We start from the raw sequence: 23777 nt of genomic DNA, 5'->3' as shown, positions 1-23777 counted from the left end.
ATCATAATGCACCCACAAGCTGTTTCATAGTCTCTCATGATGATAGTCAAGAATCTTAGAGCGACCAATGTCACGAAGTCTCTAGAAAAGTGCTCTCCTAGGAACAAAATCAAAAGCTTTGTGGAAACCAACAAAACAATAGTACGCCTTAAAGGAGTAATGATGAGCCTCCTCAATCACAACCTTGAGGGCCAAAATGTGGTCCATGGTCTTATAATCATATCGAAAGCCTACCTATCCTCTAGCCTAAATATGTCGTCGATCTCACTCTTAGAAAAGGATATTATGCAAGATAGGCATAAAGCTTTAGAAAGATGTGTCCAACCATAATAATCTTGAAGTTTTTGGGGTTTGAAGCGGGTCTTGCCTTATGGATTAGGTGAATGATATGCCCTGACCAAGAAGAGGATAATCTTGTGCAAACAACTCTGTTGAAGACCAAGAAGAGGACCTCTTCTTACTTAACTTCTCTTGTTCATGTTTGTGTAATTGGACATAAAAAAAAAAATGTTTTGCCTCAACAGTTTGTTTAATGAACTTGTTATAATGTCCAGGTATGCCAACAATATGGTATTTGAATCTATAGATACCACCAAAATTTGTATCTTTACAAAACAAAACATTTTGTTTGAGTTTTTTGTCTTCTAAGAAATTCCTCGATGTATTTCCAAGCCGGATCCTTTGGAGGCATTTTGAAAATTGAAAGTTAAGGCTGCTGCAATAAGAAAATTCAATTTGTTTTTACAAAGTTATAAAGTTTAAACCAATAAAAAAATCAGGAAACCGTACGTTTTTTAAAGAAAATTGTAAATACATATTTGCAAATTTGTTCTAAAAACTTTGTAGGATTTGCAACTTTACACTTTGCAATTTAATAAAATAGATTCAAGATTTACAACTTTTAAAAAAAAAAGTTTTACAAACAATGAAGAATACATTAACATACAATATAAAAATCAACACAAATCTACAAAGTTTAACACTTACCTCTTGTAAATGAGTTGAGGAGTGTTGCTATTGATTCCTTAATGCTCCCAATGCAAACTTAGGGCCTTCCCAATTTGATTTTGTGATGTCATTGATGATCTTCTTACTTGCTGGTTGCAAACCTATGGTTTCTCTTTTTTCTTCCTCTCTCTAACACTTTCCTCTTTTCTTCTGATTCCAAGCACTTAGAAGGCCTTTTAGGGTTATAACAAAAATAAATGTAAAAAGATAAATTAAAAGAAGTTGAGTTCTTTTTTGTTTTAAACTCCCGAACCTTCCTAGCCGCGTGGCTGATTTCTGGAGATGAGTTATGGCGATTTTGGGCAATTTTTGATTAATCGCCGAGTAAGTCGTTTTTTGGGCAAAAATTGACAAGTTAGTGAGCCAAGTTAGCATAACTCACCTACCTTGTTTTGGATTGCCAAATCACCAAGATCGCTTGAATTGCGGTGATTCTCGGATCTCTAGTTTGAATTGATCTGTTGTGCAAAGACATGTCTCCAGAAGATGTTACCATTGAAAGATATATAATGGACACCATATCTATTCCTTCAAACTCATCGATGATTTGGTATTCTCTTTACATCCTTATTGGATTGTTTAAGTGAGCAATCACTATTGGCAGAAACATTTCGTATATTTAAAGAGAACACCATTGTTGCAAGTTTATATAGACAGATGAGAAGTAGCTCTAAATCCCTATGAGTGAAACTATACATATTTGCATATTCATAAAGATATATCAGGAGCTGAAAATAACCCCATTGCTTAAGCGATAGGACTGTATTATAGCATACTTCTCATTGTCGTATCAGGGATGACTGCGAATCACATTGGTTGCATAATCCAGATTGCCTAATCATACTATTTAGTAGAAGTGCAAATTGGATATTTTGATCAAAGATTATCTTTGCATACACCAAATTGCTATATCAAAGATGACAGTTATATTTGTTCTCATAATGATATAACATCATAATATAAATGATATTAGTTGTATAACAGATTGAAATATCCCTTGAATAAAATCTCGAATATGAGGCAAGGAATAAAATATTAATTCTTTAATATTAGTTCAAAACTTATAAAATATTATTAAATAACTAATAATAATAATAATATAATGTTAATTATTTAGATAATAGTGTAAATATTATAAACTATTATTTAAAATTTAAATAATTAAACTTTGATCAAGTAGTGGGAAGTTTATTTGCAGGAAATGAAGTTCATTCATGGGAATTGCTTTCTTGCTAAGTTGCACGGGTACCTCCCCCCCCCCCCCCCCCCTCCGAACCACGAACTGGTTCAAACCGGTTCAAAATTCGGGTCTGGTTCGAACTTGGTTCGACCTGGGTTTGTTTTTACTGGCCTAGTTTGATTTGGTTCGAACCAGGGTTTGAACCTGGAAGAACCACATATAAAATTTTGAACCAAGGTCGAACTCGCAGCTACAGACGTCAACTTGACTGATTTATTTGCAATTTTGGATTATTTTATGGCGTCCATGTAACCTAAGAAGGTGTTATTAATTGGTTTTGTGCCCTCTCATTGTCATCTGATGTTTCTAAAATATAAATATATATCAGCCAAGGAACAAGAGAATTGTTTGACATTGTATGATCTATTGCTGGGGCATCAAGTTTCATATGTAGCATTAATGATTAATGATCGCCATAATAAGAAATGAACCAACAAAGTAGAGCTAATAAAGTTTGAATCGTGTGAGAGTGATTTGTAACACTCTCACAAGTAAAATCAGACAGCAAACTTAAACAAGTAAATGCAATAGAACAAAACCTCACTTTTCACCTAGACTACTAATAGTTTCCAAATACAGGAAATAGAATGTTAATCTTGTTGATGGTAAGTTTGTAACGAACTACTTTAGTGGAGATCTGAAATGATAGATGCAAAATCAGTACTCCATAATCTCCAATGTTTATAATGTTATTATCATAATGTAAACCAATTTCTTTATCTTTTTCACTAATGGCTCTCAGAATGTTTAGTGTTCAGAACAATATGTCCTACTTTTTGTCAACTACTGACATGCCTCTGCCGAGACAAGTCCATTATCACAAGTTGTTTCTGATTTCTGATAATTCCACCATCTTGATTTTAGTACAAATAATTTATATTCAATCATAAACTCTTTGTCAACGCATCTCAAATTTTTCAATTCAAGCACCTAATAAACTGAAATTACATCTTTAATACAACATCAATAATCCCTTTGAAAGGAGTGTAACCCTTTATCTATTTTGAGGTTATTTTGCCTTGAAGGAGAGCACATATGTTATTGTTTATGCTGTTTCAAAGTTTTTGTTGTTCAAATGTGTTTATGCTACTATGCTACATTCTAATTCTAACTCATGCTTCGTAAAGATATTTATATATATATATATATAATTTTTACATATTTTTGTACTAACGAACCCAAACCCCTTTCCAAAATTTTGTCGAACCAACGAACTAGTTCTCGAACCGCGAACTTGGAACCGAACCTGAACCAGCAACTTAGCTTTCCTGTATAGAAGCATTCTTGGAAATTCAATGACAGTGTGGAATTTTATGAAATCTATATATCTTCTTGAAGAATAAATCCTTTTGCACATGGAAAAGCTGGTCTAGTGGGTGGAAAATAGATATAGTAAGATGAGATTAGAGGCTTGTGCAATGACAGATCGAAATTCATAATGCAGTCTTAAGGTATTACACCAACAGTATTGAGCACGTTGCCAACCATAAAACTCACGAGATGATATAGTTTGTAACTTTTTCATTTCTTCATCCAATTGTGTTTTGTGTGCTAGAGACTTCCATATCAGATCATGCTTGGCTGACGAGAAATATAAAGTAAGTGTATCGTGTGGATAGTCAATTGTTTGAAGAAGCTAATTCTCATGAAATATAAAACATCAGTTAGGGTGGCACTACGGAGATTTTTACAAGGTTGACTGCCTGAAATGCTCACTGCGACATGAAGGGGTAATGTCGATAAGCTTCACTTTTGGAGTGGTTGCGTCCCATAGATACAATAAGGTTGATTGCAGATAGAATAAGGCTCACTACCAATAGGATAAGGCTCACTGCCAGCAGGCTTATAACCAATACATGATAGATGAAGTAGGAATCACTATAAAATATAGTAGCTGAGCTTTTGCAATTCCAGTCTACTACTATCTGCACATCCTGGAATCAGCTAATCGAGTAAATTCGCATTTGCATCTCATATAGCTCTCATATAAGTTACAAGATCACATGAATTGTATACACGAACTTGAATTCATGAACTTGCATACATCCCACTTGAAATGATACTTTATAGTAGATGCACAACACAGTTCTGTCAGCTAAAACAGATTTGAGATAGGACACACGAGCAATACAATGATCCTCATGCACTTCAACACTCCACAATGACCTCTGGTGCCAATGTTATGATGCACATGCTAGTAAAAGAGCTGTTGGGAGCCAAGTCGAAACCACACGCATCACAAAGGACTGACTCTAAAAATGATCCACGAAAAATGATGCATACGACCACAAGCCGCAGAATGGTAAGACAAGAAATGATAAACCAACGGGAAAACACATCATCTGATTCACAGGATATTGGTGAACGATAATCAATATGCAACCAACTAGTACGCCAAGCTGCCGGTACACATCCACCAACACACCAGAGGCTGAGGGAAAGATATTGACATTAATGCAACCATCAATCTCACATTCTAACAGCCACTTTTTAGACTTATTCGATCTTTTTCAGAACATAAGCTCCCTTTTTGGGTGATGCATTTATTTTAAAGACTGGGTTAGAGTTTTTAAGTTATAAAAATGAAAAATGACTTGATAGATTTCGTGCTTGAGCGGGCTGGTGAACATAACCCCACTAGTTTAAAAAGTTGCACAGGCTTGTTAAGCTAGGCATAGTAGGTGATTTTGCAAGTTATGTCCAATGCTTGAGATTTTGAATTGTTGGTGTAGGCTTGTATGAGTGCAAAGTTTTGATATAGATAGAAGCATCAATAAAATTGATGTCCTATTTTCCTGTAGCAATTCACTATTGTATGGTATTATGTTCCAGCTGCTTTTTGTTCTTGGTCATTTGTGGTCATAAATTTAATCTCTCTCTCTCTCTCTCTGCGCTTCCCTCCATCCCTCCGTCCTTCACTCCCTCAGTCCACACATACATGACATGCTTGACATATGTGCTTTCACTTTTGATATGAATAGAATGCTATGGACATACTCAAATAGATACATTGTTAGCTTTTCTGTTGTAGTTATATGTGAGATGATAATTTTTCGTAGAAAGTTTTTGCATTTTCATTGATTATTTGTTTTTATAAACATAATATTTAATTGTATTTCATATGATAGTAAAGTTTTCTGTTCTTTTCGATAAAGAATGAATAATTACATGCTTTCTCTTGTTGTTTTTGCAGTTTTGGATCTCTTTAAATCAATTATTACAAAAGGAGTGCAAGCAGATTCAGTGTTCACCTTGGTCATCTATACAGTGCGATACATTCTTGTTAACTATGGATCTTGGAAGTACAAGTTTAAACATGAACCATGGGAGATATTGTCAAAGGTTTATTTCAGTCCCTGGTGTTCATTTCCATCATGTATAATTGTAATTGAAGGAAATTCGATATATCATTATTTGTAATAATGAACTGGAAACATATCTACTGTTCATAGAGTATAAATCTGTTTCCTTTTTTAGTTACATATTTACGTACTAGTAATATTTGTAGTGTAGTACATTTACTATTTTGTTACCAAAGCATCTTTTTATTTTTGCCATAGTTTTGCTATTTAGTTGATTCAAAGGTACATTCTATTCTCATTGTGTATAATCAAGCAAGAGGCTCGAACCACTTGGTCTCATATGGGGATAATCACACCTTGTTTTGAAATCCAACCCTGACAAATATGGTACATCAAAAGATCTACAACACTATCCACATCGAATTACAACATAAGTAAAGCATCACGGTTATTGAAAGTAAGTATTGCAATGTCTAAAATAGGTTTTAGTAATAAATAATAACCAAGTTATTGATTTGTGTGTGGATGCAGATGCAGGTAGAAGTGTACATATATATATATATATATATACAAAAAAATGCAAGAAATATACAGAGTTAAATCATTTTATAGTATGATACTTCATTGTTGATCAAGATAAATATTAAATGCCAATAAGTCCACTTACTGCATACAAGTGTAAGAAATCGTCTATTAAACTTTGAATTAATTACACCTATAACCTATTAAACCTATGATTTTTCTACTTTCTTAGCTCTCTCTATAACATCCTGGTGACGGATCGTAGAGTATGATCCGAAACGTTGATGCTAAAAAATCTTACACAATCTTACCCAGAAGCTCGAATACAGAAATTACACCTTCAAACCTTCATTTCTTTAGTTAATGCAAATTTTGAGGAATTGCTAGCTAAGTTCTTTTTCAAAGGCTTTTAATAGAATAAAACAATTATTATCAACTACTTTTTTGAATATCCAAACCTTAGATAGGTATGAGGTCAAAATGGGGTATGAGGTTATTAACTAAGTTGCTGGTTCAGGTTCGGTTCCAAGTTCGAAGTTCGAGAACTGGTTCACAAGTTTGACAAAATTTTGGAAAGGGGTTTGGGTTCGTTAGTACAAAAACATGTAAAAACTAGAATATATATATACATTTTTATGAAGCATGAGTTAAAATTAGAATGTAGCATAATAGCATAAACACATTTGAACAACAAAAACTTTAAAACACTATAAACAGTAACATATCATAGTGATCATACCATCATATAGTAACATAGTTCAATCAACTTCAACATCAAAGATTCAAAACATTTAAAACATCAAGTTCAAGTATCATTGTTTCACATTCATGGTTTAACTAATGGAATGAAAATCTATTAAAATTTAGAATTTTTAGTTCTAAGTTCTTCAATCTTCATCTTCTTCATATTCATCTTCTCCTTCTTCATCTTCTTCTTTATCTTCTTCTTCTCTACCTTCGGTATTACTTGCACTAAGGGCAATGGGATCAGCAACAGAATCAACAATGGTATTGACATCAAAGTCATCAAAATCATCAATTGTAAGCCCAACAATGGAAGCATCCAAGTCTGCAATCTCTGCATCTACATCCCACTTCTTTGTCTCCCCTTCTTTGTATTCTTGACTCTTGTGTGAAAGAAGGTGCAAGTTGTTATGCACAAATACCAGGTTCTGTGCTTTTTTTGATTGCAACCCATTGGGCTTCACCGAGTGGGTGAAAGAATAGGTGCTCCAATGCTTTCTGAAGTAGAAGAACTAACAACCTATAAAGACAACATAGGGTAAGCAATTAAAAAATAATTCATTCAATCTTATAAAAAATTTAAAATCACTCTCTAGTCATGATTCTTTTGAAGATAAAGTGAGCTAATTTTTTAAAAATAAAACTTACTTGTGATATAACTTTTATTGCAAGGGGCTGCAATGTTTCGAATTTTTGGCCATGGAGGTACCACCAACCATGAGCATCCTTCTTGAACTGATGACGAAGAGCATCATTATTTAGACCTCTAGCATTGACAAACTCTTTGAACTCATCCATGATTACATCTCTCATATCATCATCAGGAAATATTCGTCTAAATGCTGCTTGGTACCCGTCAGACACTTCCATATCTCTATATGGTGGCAACCTTCCTGGTAGATCACAATATTGTGAGCTTTACTATTTGGGGGTCAAGGCATAGGCAAGCAAATGTAATGGAGTAGTCATGTCGTTCCATCTTTCATTAATAATTTTTTGCACTTGTTTGAAAAAGGTCTTTTGCAGATCTTGCTCCTCCTCATTTATAACTTGCCTGATCTTCTCAATCATTGAGTCTATGCTATCATAGATCTCTCCAAGGCAAGGCCTATCCATGTCAGTCTACCTGAGCATACTCATAATGGGCTCGGTGATCTTAAGGAGATATTCCACACGTTCCCACTATGACTCAGCCAATAGCATATCCTTTATTTTGTTTGCCCTTTCAGTGTTCTTTTGCTTCCATACACCCCAATTGTGGCTGATTACCATACCTTGAAGTGCATCTTTAACTTGCACAAGTCGTCTTAAGATGATTATTTGCGATGCAAAACGGGTCTCAGCAACCTGTGACATAAATTAGAGCAAAAAACAACAACTATTAGATACATATTTTACAAAACTAAGAAAAGTATACACATTGGCAATTGCACAAGTAAAATATGAAAAATCAGAAATTGTCAAATATTAAAAATGAAATAACTAACTTGAGTTCAAGTTTATTTACCTTCAATAGCTCCAATTTTGAGTAGTTCCTGAAAAGAGATTGAGTCATGTGGTGATTTGTGACAAACATTTGTATGTCCTCATCCTCTTCAAACATTGTTTTGATCCACTGAATTTGGTTCCCATTCTGTTGTAGCATAAGATTGAGTGAATGGACTGGACAAGGTGTCCAAAAGATATGTTGATATTGTGATTCAACCAACAAACCTGCTGCTTTGCAATTCTTTGCGTTGTCCGTTGGGACTTGGACAATGTTTCTTGCACCCACTTGTTCAATGGCCTCAATTAGGATATCAGCAATAAATGACCCATCTTTTACGTTGCCCTCACAATCTACGGCTTTCAGAAACATTGCCCCTTTAGGGGACACCGCAAGGACATTTATCAAGGGATGGTTCCTAGAATCCTTCCAGCCATCTGAAACAGTTGTCACCCCTGTCTCAACCCTTGAGTCCCTTATGGGCTTCAATTGATTTTCAATCCGTTGGACCTCGTCATCCAACAAGGTGGTGCACACTTTCTCATAACCGGGGCCACAATACCCTTTTGGAGCTTCATTGACACCCCTCAACATGTCCTTTCAAAATGGAGAGTGAACAACATTAAAAGACAACCCATTTGCATACATGCATCTTCCCACCTTAATTTCAGCAATTTCCCGACCCTTATTTTGAAAAGTAGTTTTAGTGGCCCCTTTCTTTTGTGTACAACAGGGACAGATTTAGTGTCAGTGTTCGTTGCAGTACTGAAGAAGGGGTGGTCTTGTACTATAACATCTAAGGGAGGCTGCATTCCTTTTGCTCTTTTACTTTTATTGCTACTGAGTTCTGTTGTCCTGCATCCTCTCTCTTCTGCTGCTTCATGCTCTTTAATATATTTTAACATAGTTTGATTTGGTATAGGGGCACCTTTTTTGCTAGGGCATTTCTTGACTCCTCTTCCAATATAACTACATAAATGACCTACCACACGATAATAAGAACTATTTCTTTCTACACCACATCCTCAACATCTACAACGGAATGCACCACCTCTTGGAAGGGGTTTTATAATGTCTACATACTTCCATAGAGGAGAATCAGAGTTGGGTTCCATTCTTTGTTCGGTGTTGCTTATTGGTGAAGAGGTAGATGAAATTCCTTTCCCTATGGCAAGAAATTAGATGTTCATAATTTATGTGTAAGAAAATGAGAAATTTTGGAATAATAGAAAAGATTCAAGAACATATGAAGATTGAAAGAGAAATGAAAAAATGAAAAAACTAGAACAAAAACAATAGCAAATGGAATAAGATCTTACCTTTTCAGCCATTGCAAGTTTGCAAATGTGTATGAATGATGCACAAACACTTGGAAGAACACCAACAAATCAATCTTCAAACTCCTCCTTGCACAACTAGATGCTTGCTCAAAAACTTATGTGCTCTCCTTTAAGACAAAATAACGTATTTAGAAACATAAAATGACAATGAGAGGGCACAATACCAATTAATAACACCTTTTTAGGTTACATGGACGCCAAAAAATTATTAAAAATTGCAAATAAAACACTTAAAATGCCATCTGTAGCAGCCGGTTTGAATTGGGGTTGATTTTTTTGAGGTGGTTTGCCTGGGTTTGAACCAAGTCTGAGAAAAGAGGACCTTGATCGAACCGGACCCGAACTTCGAACCGCTTCGAACTTATCTTGGTCCGGGAGTGCGGGGGGGGGGGTAAGGTACCCATGCAACCTATGTTATTAATATAGATATGCATACACAACTAAGCTAATATTTCTAATGGAATTTCTAATCATGTTTGTGATTTGTGAGGGAGTGTCGAACACTTTCCTGTAAATTTTTCTCATTTCTTTGAAAAATTATATCAGAAATTATAACAAGTTGTATGTAATTATCTAGGTGAATATATTTTGGCACTTTCAAATTTTGCTACATATCTTTACAACTATGTGCTCCATGAAATCAATTCTGGTTCAGTTTTTTTATCAAATACCTTGCTATCTTTTCTACATCACCCTAATTTTTTTAATCTTCGGAGGAACCATACTGTCAAACAACTGATGTTGTTGAATAACACATACTAGTTACGGTTGTTTATACAAAGGGCAAGATGATCTTTCTCGAAATATCTTTCTACATTTCTTGAAGTTGAAAGTCCTGTAGTTTCAAAATAATACTTGGTAACTTGGGTCTGGTACTCTTAAATCATTATTGATTGAAGGTCCATTTAACACTAAATTATACTTTTAGCCTATTTTATCTCACACGGAGCATTACAGCTCCCCAAGTGCATCCACAGGGAGCTGTAATGCACCCTGTGAGCTTCGCCGCACATCAGACTCTGCGTCCGCATCCACACCCAGGCAGTCAGCAAGAGCATCAGGTAACTAAGAAATATAATAATATACTTAAAATATACAAGATAATAATTTTTTTAAATAAAAGGTAAAGAATATAATTAAAATATACAACATAATTAAAATCTAGCTTCATTCAATGAATGACCGAAAGGTATGAGGTAAAAGTTGTGACCCGCTTTCCTTCAAGGATATAAAAGGGATGATAAATCAATTGGGAAGGCATTAAGTAAAAGAGGATTGATCAGACAAGAGAGTTCTGAAATTTAATTGCTTTGAGAAAAATAAAGCACCCATTCATATTTAGCAGATAATAAAAAATCAGATTTGGAATTATGTTAGAAACACAACTTAAGTCAGGAAGGATGGATCTATATATAGAGATATATTCTTTGAAAAGATTATGAGTCTATGTTTCCCTTGAGGGTTATAAAGGAGGAACCACTCTTTGAGAGGAGGATGGAAGGAAGAAAGTATTGAGGATAAAAATTAAGTATGGTTTAATTGAAGAGTAAAGGGGTGCGAAAAAAATAAGAAGTGACTCCTTCAAAGGGCAGCAATGATGGAGGGTTGCGACCCTTTCAAATTGTTGTAATTATGATAGGTGGCGCCCTTACAAATGGCAGAACTGACGAAAGGTTGTGACTCTCTCAAAATGTGGTAATTTTGAAAGGTTGTGACTCTCCCAAAGGGCCGAAATGATCAAGCGTTGTGACACTCGTGAAGGGTGGCAATTGTGAATGGCTGTGACCATTGCAAGGGGCAGACATGATGAAAAGGTTCGACTTTCCATCACATTTGAAGATATTAAGAGAAGGTTTCAATTGAGGAGGACATCTAATGAAGATTAATATATTGTTCTCAAGGGCAGTAATGTAAAATGGTTGCTATGTTCTAATGAAACAAGGTGATCCTTTCATTGTTCCAAACATTCAAAGACCACTTATCTATTATCACTCACCAATACATCAAATCAACATTCACAAAATCTTCACTCATCACTCGATGAATTACACATTCATTCAATCATCATTCACTAATACATCAAATCATGAAATCATAAGAAATCATTCAAAATCATCTGTCAAACATCAATTGAGAATCAAGCAATTAAACCTAAAAGATATTCTTCAGCCAATTCAATCAGTCTATATTAATCGTTCAAAAATCATTGGACTATCAAGAAGAGCAATCAATCCATTCATGGAAGCATCGAACTTCACATCTCATTCAAATATCATTGAACTATCAAGAAGAGCAATCAATCCATTCATGGAAGCATTGAACTTCACATCTCATTTTAGAATTAATAATAAAGGAAGCATGAAATCATCCTTTCGTGACCAACAAGAAAGTTTCTTCAAAATTTTCGTAACAATCCTTGATTCTAAACATTACCATTTAATTGTTTGCAACAACTAATATTGAATTTTTAATGTACTGCAAATTATTTATGAATTGAAAACTTGGTAATTTAAATATTGGTTTCAGTAAACAAAGTACAGGGATTGATTGCAAACTTGACATGTACTGTCATTGATTTTTCTTGTGGCTGTGCTGAATATCAGACTATGGACGCCAGCTACAATTCCTTCTGTATGTGTCGTTCTCCTGCTGAATATAAAATCACTGCCCTCTAAGATATTTAGACAAACCAATAACTGCTGAAATGAACACTGGAAATCCTGTGTGAACAGATCAATAATTGTCATCAGATTGCAGATCACACTGTTTTCCACTGAATGGTTGAGTGGAGACTTATGAGAGCGCAGGGCAGTGTCCAAACTCTATAGTTTTCCACAGGCTTCGTCCTGTAAATACTGAGATGTTAGTTGCAAAGAAGCTACTGTAAAATGTCAAGATGCATAATAATCCCCTTCCAATTGCCTGCCATCGACCCCCTTCAAAAAGGCTCCATCCGTAAAGCAGCGAATTCCTCCATAAATTCTGGCTTTTAAGCGACTTGTCTTAAACACTAAGATTACTATTTAATAGAAATCTTTCCATGAATAATTCACCAAATAAAAATATTTATAACTTAAAGTGGCCCCACACCTATGACTGAAAAATAGGAACTTATGGTTGTGGTTCATGGTGAATAATTAAAATAATTTGCTGCTACTTCGGCTTTTTGGCCTCTTATTTAATTAAATTATTAATAATTTTATATCCTTATTAAAACCTAGGCTCCATATCAGGGACATTACAACTCTTCCCACCCTGAGATTGCTTGCTGCAAGGAATCAACAAAATTAAATTTGATTAGGATCAAGTACACCATTTAATTACTGGAACCCAAGGAAAGATTGGTGTCTCTTCTTTGAATCTGCATCGCTCTAAACTAATGTAAACATGATAAGACCCAAGACTATGAAGCACACTGCTGTAATCCCAATTTAGAAGTGCCTCAAACCAAAACACACACCACAAAAATCTGTCGTACAGGGTGAAGAAGTAGTATCATCAAATGAATGCTGAACATCATAAACAAGTTGAAGATTGATTTTGGCTTGTTGGGCAATTAACTTGGCTTGCCTTTCCCTTTCTAGCCAATCATCATTCATCATTTGGGCACTGAGTTATATCTGCTGCTCCAAAATAACTATACCCAGTCCTTGGTGGTAAACCTTCAGTTTAGACAACCACCTTTTTCTTGTAAACTTCATGCTCAGTCTTTATATATCTCCTGTTTATATATTGAATGCCACTGAAGAAATGCATCACACATGTCAACACCAGGATCTGAAGCCTTTGCCTTGTCTTATCTATCCATCATGTCAATACTTATTATGTTGCTGCTGTAAACCTCTACATCATCTAACCAACTGAGAACTTTACTACAAATGAAGCCACAATTACTACCAATGACCAACATTGGTAGGAATTTATGAATGAGCCAATCTTCAGCTAGGAAAGTGTATTGAATACTTCTCCAAGAGCTGCAAACAGCTGATGTAACTTTATCTATATTTACATAAATCAGTATGCCTTTTGCTAATGTTACTAAGTGATTGTCTTGTTTAGCCTTGCAACCAATGAAGTCACTTACTTTCTGATCCTCGTAGCCCAATGTAATATCTAAAAATACTAAAACTACAAATAATAATTACATCACTGCCCTATCATATGAGAGAGGTGAAAATGTAATGTCCCCACTTTAGCAGTTGACCAAGTGTGTGTGCTTTAGCCTAGTTCTACATGGTCTCAAGGGGTAACGAAGGGTTTAAAGGGATCCTAGAGTACTTTGGGCAACTCATCTCCAGTTTGGGCCAAACCGGAGTTGATTTACTCAGTCTCAGCCATACTTACCATTTTTAGTAAGTTAGTAGGATATTGGGGATGCTAGTTTTGGTGATTGGATTTGATACTCCTCGGTGAGAGCTTTCCGATGAGTTATCACTCATGATGTTTGGAGTTCGATAACTAATATATTTTTATGCTTGAAGTATTATTAAAGTAACATTTAATTTAGTTGTAATTTTTACAAGTGTTACTTTAATATTAAAGTTTATGAGAATGTGTGGAAATCAAAAGGGGCGCCTAAAGAGAGACATGAGTGAATATTTTAATATGTTTAATATTGCACATCTTTTATCCGACATTGCTCATGAGAGTTGAATCGACCCTTGGAGAAAGAATAAAAGGGAGCGTTAGTGGCTTCATTCGATAGGTTGAATATGAGAAGAAAATTGATGTGTGAGTTGCAAACCTGTTCTTGGCATTAGAGGATGTCTATCCTCTATTGTGACATTGTAGATGTCATTCCTTTGGGGTTTGGCCTTTGGAATTCATTGCTATCAGCTTCATTATCAGGCAGATTGGGCGCATTTCCAGCTACAGGTAGATTGGGTGTTTGGTCATATCATTCCCACTTCTTTTCCGATGCTTATGCCATTCTAAAGGGATGATTTTTTGAGGGTCTTGGACTGATTGAAAACAGATTATACTGTAGCAGCATTGTAGCGCAACACTATTCACATTATTGTAACGCAACACTATTCACATTACTGTAGTGTGACACTATTCACGTCACTGTAGCACGACACTATTCATGTTACTGTAGCAGCAAGATGGGAAGTCATTACTGGAACATTATGTTATAATGCTGGAGTAATTAGTGAGTTGAAAAGTCTGCTATATATTTGATTTTATTAGTTTGAAAAATAATATCATTTTAGCGGTAGTTTAATCTGCAGTTTACATATTGTTATAAATTCCTTCTTGTTCATGTTATGTGGTTTCAAATCTATGCAAAGACATAAAAACAAACAAACATTTTACGTCCGGAGCCATAAAGAGGTTTAAACATTTAATAGAGAAATAAAAAGTTGGATGCAAATTATTTGACTAAATTCCTATCAGCTTTCTAGGGTGCCCACTACAGAAAAGTTGACTATGAATGGAAGATGTTTCTATTTCTCAACAAAGACAGGCTTTCATTGGCTGGTCTACTATGTATACAACCAAACGTCTCATAAATTCTAGGTAGGGAAGAATCGACTTCACACTTGAGCATTTCATATCGAATTTTCTCAAACAAGTGTAAAAGTTTGATCTATAAGATGGAAGAGAATTGTTGATCAAGCCAAGAGTGTCAGAGTTATGTTTCTTCAGGATACGTTTGCTGTCCTCTTCTGCCCTTGGGAAATGCAGGGGAAAATCCTGAGAGAAAAAGAGAAGACAAAATTTCAAAAAAATAGGGAAAGGAAAAAGTGATGGGGGAAAAGTGATTTTGTATATCGGACATTGGTAAGATGAGTGAATGAGCTATTATAAGAACGTTATAATAGATTTCCAAGAGCTCACTTCTATGTATGCTGAGTGAAATAATATTTTTAATGAAATATTGGAGAGTTCTTCAAGGATCTGTGAGGGTGAAATCCCTTATTTGTGATATTCTGTTCTAGGTAGGGAAGAATCAACTTCAGACTTGATCATCCCATATTGAATTTTCTCAAACAACTTTAAAAATTTGACCTATAAGATGAAAGAGAATTGTTGATCAAGCCGAGAGAGTCAGAGTTATGTTTCTTCAGGATATGTTTGCTGTCCTCTTCTGCCCTTGGGAAATGCAGGGGAAAAAATCGCTAGAAGAAAAGAGAAAAGACAAAATCCCGAAAAAATAGGAAAAGGAAAAAGTGACGGGGGAAAATTGATTTTGCATATCCGCATCGGTAAGATGAGTGAATGAGCTTTTATAAGAATGCTATAAAAGATTTCCAAGAGGTCACTTTGATGTATGCTGAGTGAAATAATTTTTTATGAAATATTGGAGAGTTTTTCTTCAAGGATCTGTGAGGGTGAAATCCCTTATTTGTGATATGCCGTTCCCTCTTGTGAAGAGGATTTCTGAGTGCTCTTTTAAGATAAACCATCTTGCTTAAGATCTCTATTTCTTCTATATTACAGTTGCAAGGAGGGGTGTGATCTCAAGGTTTGGTCTTGAAAGTGGAGTGCCAAGGGCTAAGTATGATCTGCTGTCAAAGATTGAGTACTCCATTGGTTTTACTGCAATGCATATCTGCCATACATGTTCGGGACTTCCTGCAGGAGTGATGTACTGATTGGGAAACACAACTAGGGTGCTTTACTTGTCCATTACTGCCGCTGATTCTACAACCGTAGACATATCATTGGAATCATTCTTCTTGTTATCACAGGGAGTTATTGTTATTGCAGCAAGTTCTGGGGTGTCTTGGTGATTTGCATGATTGTTTGTCTTAATGAGATTTTATGCATATTTGAATTTATATTTGAAAACGCTTCTTTTGGATGAAGCACCTGGGATTTCTCTGGCACATGGAGCTGATTGTGGGAATTTCTGGGCATTGTGGTTTGTATACTCTTCTTAAAGCTTTCTGTTGCATACTATTTGAGATTCATTACTGAGTATTTTGAGCTTTGTTTCTTTTAGTTATGAATGGTGATAACTAGGAAAACTTCAGTGCAGACCATTAGCTATTTGTATGAGCAATTTGGAAATGATTTGAGGTGTATTTGACCTAAGACAGTGAGTAGAGTTACCTTTCTGGAGTTATTTTATGCTTAGTTTTGCTTGTCAAATGTTTACTTGTAATACCAACTTGAAATGCACTGAATATCTAATTTTATGAACAGCAGCACCTGTAGCTTTATATTTCACTATGGGGTTTACGTTGCTTTCCATATATGTATGTTTTCTTCTGATGCATGGGAAACAATCAAATCAGATTATTACCCGCAATTCCATTGTGTCAGCAAACCATTATATACTAATTTTACATCACCAAAGACAAAAATATTAGGGGTGGTTACTTCAGCATGCAAACTATTTGTTTAAATGTCAGTGAACTGAGTTAAGGCAATTGATGCCAATAAATTTAGTGGCAAACAGGGCAGGCCATTAGATAAAGATATTAAATTATTAGTCTGTAGCCTTTGGGAGTGTATTTTTTTTCTGTGCTTTTTCTGTGGAGATATTTGCCGGAGAATTGTACTTTCAACCTAAAATTATACTCCAGCTTTTCTTATGAAATACTTGATAATTTGCTTTTCAAATTAAAGAAAATCAGTATCCTCTTTGGCTTTTCTGAATGTTTTTGTGTTGTAATGAAAGACTGTTCATTGAGAAACTAATTTTCTATTGATAAGATAGATCAAAACCATTAACTTGTATTAAATCAAATATCAGTTATGAAAAATGAAAAATCTCTATTGGGGTATGGGTCCCTAGGCCCCTAGTCTACCGGTGAAGTTGAATGGCTTCAAATGAGCGCACTAGGGATCAAATCTTGTTGAGTGCAAGGCTCTGGTATTGTAAGCAGTGAGACTGAGATCGTCCCTCAAGTTAATTTTGCAGAATGGATATGCATCAGTGCTTGGCTTTTAGCTGAAGGGGTTTCATCACATAGGCTCGTGCTACCGTATCATATCGAGTAGCTAAAATTACTTTGTAAGGCCCTCTCTGGGCTGTTATGCTCGTGGGCTTCATGCATCTGCCACGCTTGCCATCTTAACCTCCATAAAAAATAACTAAATCTCATGAACTCTATTATCATGTTTTAAATTTTTAGGGTTGTATGATGTATATGATGTTCTTCTTGTCAATCCTATTATATGTATATTTGTGATTCTGTTTATTTTATAAATTTTCCCTAGTTTGGTAATAGCCAAACCCTTGTTGTCCCCCAAAACTGGCTAACTCTCATCCCCTTGCCCAAAAGACGTCCCTCCTACACCTGTCGTCCCCCTACCAGAAACTTGGAGCAACATAGATTACAGATCTTAAGGTTTTTGGTATAGAAATTCTAAATAAGCATTTGAGCCTACATCTTGCATACGACTTGGTATAATGCGTATTTTCCTTTTGCAAAGAATAACTTACAGGCTCACTGTAAATGTTGTTTTGGTTATTACATTTTGGTCAAGCACTTTAAAAAATATATAGCTACATTCTTTGTTTACAATAATATTCCATTTCCAAGTGATTTGAGCTCTTATGCTGTTTACTTTGTAAACAAGTTGTTTATCTGTGAGATCCTTTTTCACAGAAAGTTTCTCAGTGGCTGCAGACTTAGCTTTGGTAAAATTTCTGAACAAATTAAATTGAGAAATGTAGTTCATAAATGAGAACTAGCACGAAAGGCTTTTTTACTAGAGAGAATGTAATATATATGGATATAATTCTAAAGATGCATTACACTCTTTTGATTCTGGCCTTAAAGTTCCAGTATATTCTAAATTGACTTTAAAGAAGTATGTACTTTCTTATGATCATGATTACAAAACGTTTTGTTGATTTTGTTTACAGGTGTTCAATCTTATGCATGTATGCATTGGTAGTAGGTTGAATACACATCAAATTGAACTGAAGCATAGTTTGATGGAAATATTATTGTTTGATACTGCCATCCACAATATTATTCTTCAAGTTTTATGTGTAAGAGCAGAGTTTTTGGAGGTATTCTCTGACGATTTGGAGTTTATTTCTGTTATTAGAGCACATAAATTTTTTTGTAAGAAGATAACAATCAACTGTCCATATTTTCTTGTATAATTTTTCAGGAATTATACGCAAGTCACTTTGTGAGTCTCAAAGAGATTGAATGGCGGCAGCAGGCTATGTATTCAGCTCTTGATCTAGTTGGATTTGTGTTTCTTGATGTCACATTTGGGGGCTCCTCAAAAGTGAGTCTTTATATTTAATTTTTCATTTTTCACTGATTTTGCAGACTTTTATACCTTGTATTAAGTATGATTTTTGGTAGTGGAACATAATCAATTCTTTGTTATAATTTATAAGAAACACATTATTTCTTGTCTGGAATAATCTGTTGGACTATCCTTACTGCTTCGCCAAATGTGCTTTCTGTCCCAAGAAAGGTAGGAATTCCTGAATTGGCAAGTAACCTTGTGATGGTATTCCATTTGCTTCTTGTAATCTTCATTTTCAAAATTCAGTTTCCTTTGCACCGTTCTCTTTTTTCCCCTTTAATCGAGTTTATGTAAATTTTATACTCACCCTTTCATATAAGTGGTCTCTAAAGTTGCAGTTTCATAAGATACCAGCTGCATTCTATACCATGCTGCGTTTCCTTGCAGGGAGGGTCTTTTACTTCTTATCATCCTATGCCAGATATTTTCAGATTACATCTTGGCCTGGGTAGGGTGAATTCCACAATGTGGACTTCTATGGATTTTTGTCAACTTGCAAAATCCTGAAAGGCTGGTCTGCTGTTGAGATATTTATTCTCCATTGGGCTTTTAATAACCTTCAAAACTCTGGTAGGTTGTATGTCATCTAGATGTTTATGCCTTAATGCTTTATTCCATTTTTCTTTGTAGAATATGCTTTTAACTTTTTGATGTTGATTTGTTTGACTCCAGCCACCCACATTTAGGCTTATAATTTCTTTTCATGCCATTAAATGTGTGGTTTGCTAATCGCATCCATAGGGGTTCTCTGATCCAATCCGGAGCACCTTTAGGGTGAAGAAGGTTTGGCCTCTCTTCCACCTTGTTCGACATATACATTGAAAAGCTTGAGGCTTTACTTCGCTTCTCAATGATAGTTGCTATTTGCACCAGGTTTTGAACTCCATTCTTCTATTCACCGATGATGTGTTTCTTCTGGCCTTTTCTTTGAAGTGTCTTCAATGACCCCATGATGGTTTGGCTTGCTTTTGTGACTTTCGGTAGCTAGTTGTGAACCTAGGTAAGACTCGAGTGATGGTCTTCGTAAGACTCGAGTGATGGTCTTCAATTGCTTGAAGACTTGCCATCTCCACTTCTATTATCAGGGTCTGGAGGTCGAGATTGCATCCTCTTACACTTAGCTTAGGGTAAAGGTTTTTGGGCCTCGTTTTAGTTTGAAACTTGCCATTCAACACTTGGTCAATAACGAGGTAGGTTCTTTGACCATGTTGGAGAAACAGTGCTTCAAACATCACTTTCAGGACACTACGTCCAATTTGCCCCTCCTAGATTCCTTAACCAAGCCGACTATGTTCTATGAATTTTTTGTGCAAGGGCCCTCTCTCTTGGAATCCGTTTCGACTGTAGTCCAGAGAGTCTGTATCCTTGTCCTTTGACACATCATCAAATATCATTAGTCTACTCACATTGTCCATGTTGGAGAAACAGTGCTTCAAACATCACTTTCAGGACACTATGTCCAATTTGTCCCTTCTGGACTCCTTAACCAAGCCGACTATGTTCTATGAATTTTTTGTGCGAGGGCCCTCTCTCTTGGAATCCGTTTCGGCTGTAGTCCAGAGAGTCTATATCCTTGTCCTTTGACACATCATCAAATGTCATCAGTCTACTCACATTGTCATTCTGACCGAGTTTGGGGCCCATCCAGTCAGGTACAAGGCTATATTTGATCTAGTCAGATTTCTTCATCGTCTTCAGGGGCTCACGGATTCAGTGCATGGTTGTCATGGATTGTAATATCCCTTTTTGGATATTTATTGAATTCCTTGATTTAAAACTTACAAATTTTAAACTGAACAGTAAACCAGTATTGATATAAATTCCAGAACTTAAATCCACTTTATAACCAGCAAATGTGCATACAAGAAAACCCAGAAAAACTTGTTTATTCCTCCAATAATCAGAAAGTACACATCAAACCAGAAGTGAATACAAATTGTTGCCAAACAACCTCACTGTATTATACATCACCAATACAATAACACGCAACAATTCAGAAAAAAATCAATCTTATAAACAGAAATAACAGTCAGATTGGAAATGTAGATTAACTTGTAAGAAGGCTAGGTTTGTGTCCAACCTTCAAAATTTTTTCAAGGGTTTGCATCCTAGAAGAATTAACCAGCAACTATTTCCAGCGCCCAAATTTAATATTTGTTTTGAATATTATATTCTTTATATATCCTCCCATGTAGAGTCTATTGTACCTTTATCACATTTCCCAATGTGACGCATGCATCTTTAAGCAATCTGGGATAAAGCACCTTTTTGTCCTTTAGTCACTTAAATGAACATAGTACTTTCTAAATAAAGTGACAAGTTAAATGAACTTTTAAAGTCACTTAGCTAGTAAACTATATAATCGTTAGGCATTAAAATAATTGACCAAATGAACTCAGATAAGCATGTGCAATAGCTCGTTGGAAAGCTCTTGGTGAGACGCTTCCAACCCAACACTGAGATATCATGGATACTGAGCTCTGTTTACTTACTAAAAATAGTAAGCATCCAGACAACTTGCCATAACTGCTTTGATGGGTCTGAAACTGGAAATGTCTAGGCCAAATCTCAAACTAAACCCGATGAAGAACCTTCTCGCTCCGAAACCTAGGTGAAGTGAGCTAGCACCATTGAATTATAATGTGCCAGAAAAAGGGGACATTACATAGATGCTCTTATCTAGCCTATTGTTCTTCTCAAGCAATTGCCAGATCCGATCGAGATGGCAAGCTCGATGATGGTATGTCTAGTCCTATGCTTTGCTGAGTTTGATCGAGATTGAGATAGATTGTCTTTCTTCGTTTTAGTTCTCACCAGATGCTCTTGCTCACCTCCTTCCCGCATAGCAGGGGTTGAATGGGCACGTTAGACTTGACATTTATAGGCAATATATTATCACTAGTTGGAGTAATCCCCCAGGGGGACTCCGTCCGTGGATAGCCTTTTATGCTAAGCACTGTATGGTTATTCAGGATGGGGTTATTGTGCACCCTTTCTACCTGGCTCAACATTGGAGTCGTGCCCTGCGTATTTATTTTGGTTCCTTTAGAGTTGGTTCCCATAGGCTCCGCATCTAGATAGACTATCGTATTGACAGAGCTAATTGGATCTGCCACCTTTGTACTTCGGCAGAGACAAAAACAAAGACACTTCATTTTCTAGTTGCCTCATTTACTACGAGATCCGTGGGTGGTTTCGTTGCTTGTGCAGAGAGTCTAGAACCCTTTTATCTTTTTTAGATACACCAATTAGCGGTGTCTTACACTTTACCTTAAGGAGGCCACACGGTTTGTGATCACACTTTGTAGCTTCAATTCCCTTCAAGATAGACATCAAATCTGCTTATCACTTTCATTTTCTCACCAGTGTCTCCGATGTAGGTTACAAAGCAGTCTATTGGCCCGCCTATTCTAGTCACACTAGGTCTGTGAGACCTCAGAAGGGTTACACTCAACGGTCGTGCTCAAAATCCAATGTTATTTTGAGATAGTTTGGGGCTAACACTTGGCCTGTACCATATCCTTCTGTGCTAGAATTTTTCCTGCGTAGGAAGGACCTCTTGTCTTTCCCTCTTTGGTCCTTTTGCTTTATTGCTTGTTCTTTCCCTGGACACCATTTGGTGCTCCGACTGTTGGCAATTGCCTTCTTGTATGCTTTTAGTCCCTTATACTCTTTTTGTGGTTTCTATTTGGACATTAATAAATTATGGTAGCGTATCTTATCTAAGTTCTTTTAATTGAAAAATAGATTTGGCATTGTATTTCTTTCCCTCTTGATGTGGAGCTAAGCCACTATTCTCATTAACTAGTCTAACTTTGTAACTTTAAAATTTCATAGTTACATCGACCTGGGGGACGAGGGGACGACGAAACAGGGGGACGAGTTTCTAGGACGAGGAGATAGTGGGGCCTTAATTTCGGGATGACAAGGGGATGGTGGTGGGAGAGTTGCAAATACCATACTTATGAAACTTAAAATGCTAGTCATTAAAAGACGTATTGCAATATAAGATATAAAGATGTAAAAGAGTAAATACTTGAACATTGCATTCAATTGGAGCATCAAACTTAAAACATAAATAGTCGAATGAGAAAATAGTCAACACCAGGACATCCCCCCATCCTCAGTGGAGGTGGCGGAATTCGTGGCGCTGTTGGGGACTGGGGAATGGAGTCCCCGATGCATCCCCATCTCTGGGACGTGGGTAAAAAAAGGGAGGGGGTTACGTATCCCCATGTTACTATTCTTGAAATTCTCTATAATACTCTAAAGTTTTTAAAGTTTTGATGTAATTTGGACATTTGGGAGTTAGCCATGACTTTGAAGAAGGTTCATAGTAATTCAGAGAGAAACAATGTATAATTTTTTCGTGGAGAAAACTCTCAGATGCGAGTTCATGGTGGTTTTATCTGTTATGGAAAATTTTCATGCAACAAGCTAGTTTTACTCTGTAATTGGTTTTCTCTTGATGTATAGTGTTGGTGTTCATGGAGAAACTAACAAGTATATTGGTTATTGTAGACAATGTTAGTTGCACTAGTTTGGCTTTTGAGCTTTGTGCATAAATACGTCCTTTGTGGTTTGTAATTTCTCCATTCGATCAACTAAACATTACAATTTTTGCGTAGTCTCTGTTGAAACAAAAATTGTTGTAGTGATAGGCAAAGAAGATATTTGTTGACTTGTAATGTTGCATTTCTAGCACTTTTAGCATGATTTTTTTGCCTATTCCCTATGGTCCTGTAGGCCAATGTAGACATTTAAGGGACTTTGAGGCCATTTGGGCTAACAGTTTCAGTTGTAGATCATTTTGAGGCGTTTAGAGCAGAATTCCATGACTCAAGCTCGCCTATGACACGACAGTGTTGACTTGGGTCGTGGCTTAGCAAGGACTTGACCATGACTTG

General features: G+C 35.9%; 1 protein-coding gene across 2 annotated transcripts in view; it reads left to right on the top strand.

The window, feature by feature from the left end:
* LOC149567622 (nucleoporin (DUF3414)) overlaps positions 1–23777 on the top strand; it is a 337999-nt gene that overhangs the window by 143470 nt on the left and 170752 nt on the right. For both annotated transcript variants that reach the window (XM_089820876.1, XM_089820877.1), the window contains exons 19-21: positions 5442–5590; positions 18467–18616; positions 18721–18843. In XM_089820876.1, coding sequence (XP_089677002.1) covers positions 5442–5590; positions 18467–18616; positions 18721–18843 — 422 coding nt within the window. The remainder of the gene's footprint in view (positions 1–5441; positions 5591–18466; positions 18617–18720; positions 18844–23777) is intronic.

This window comes from Cupressus sempervirens, chromosome 3, assembly GCF_028749045.1.
Source record: "Cupressus sempervirens isolate cs-2001-9-10 chromosome 3, ASM2874904v1, whole genome shotgun sequence".
Lineage (NCBI taxonomy): Eukaryota > Viridiplantae > Streptophyta > Pinopsida > Cupressales > Cupressaceae > Cupressus > Cupressus sempervirens.
This window is presented reverse-complemented; position numbering and strand designations above follow the sequence as displayed.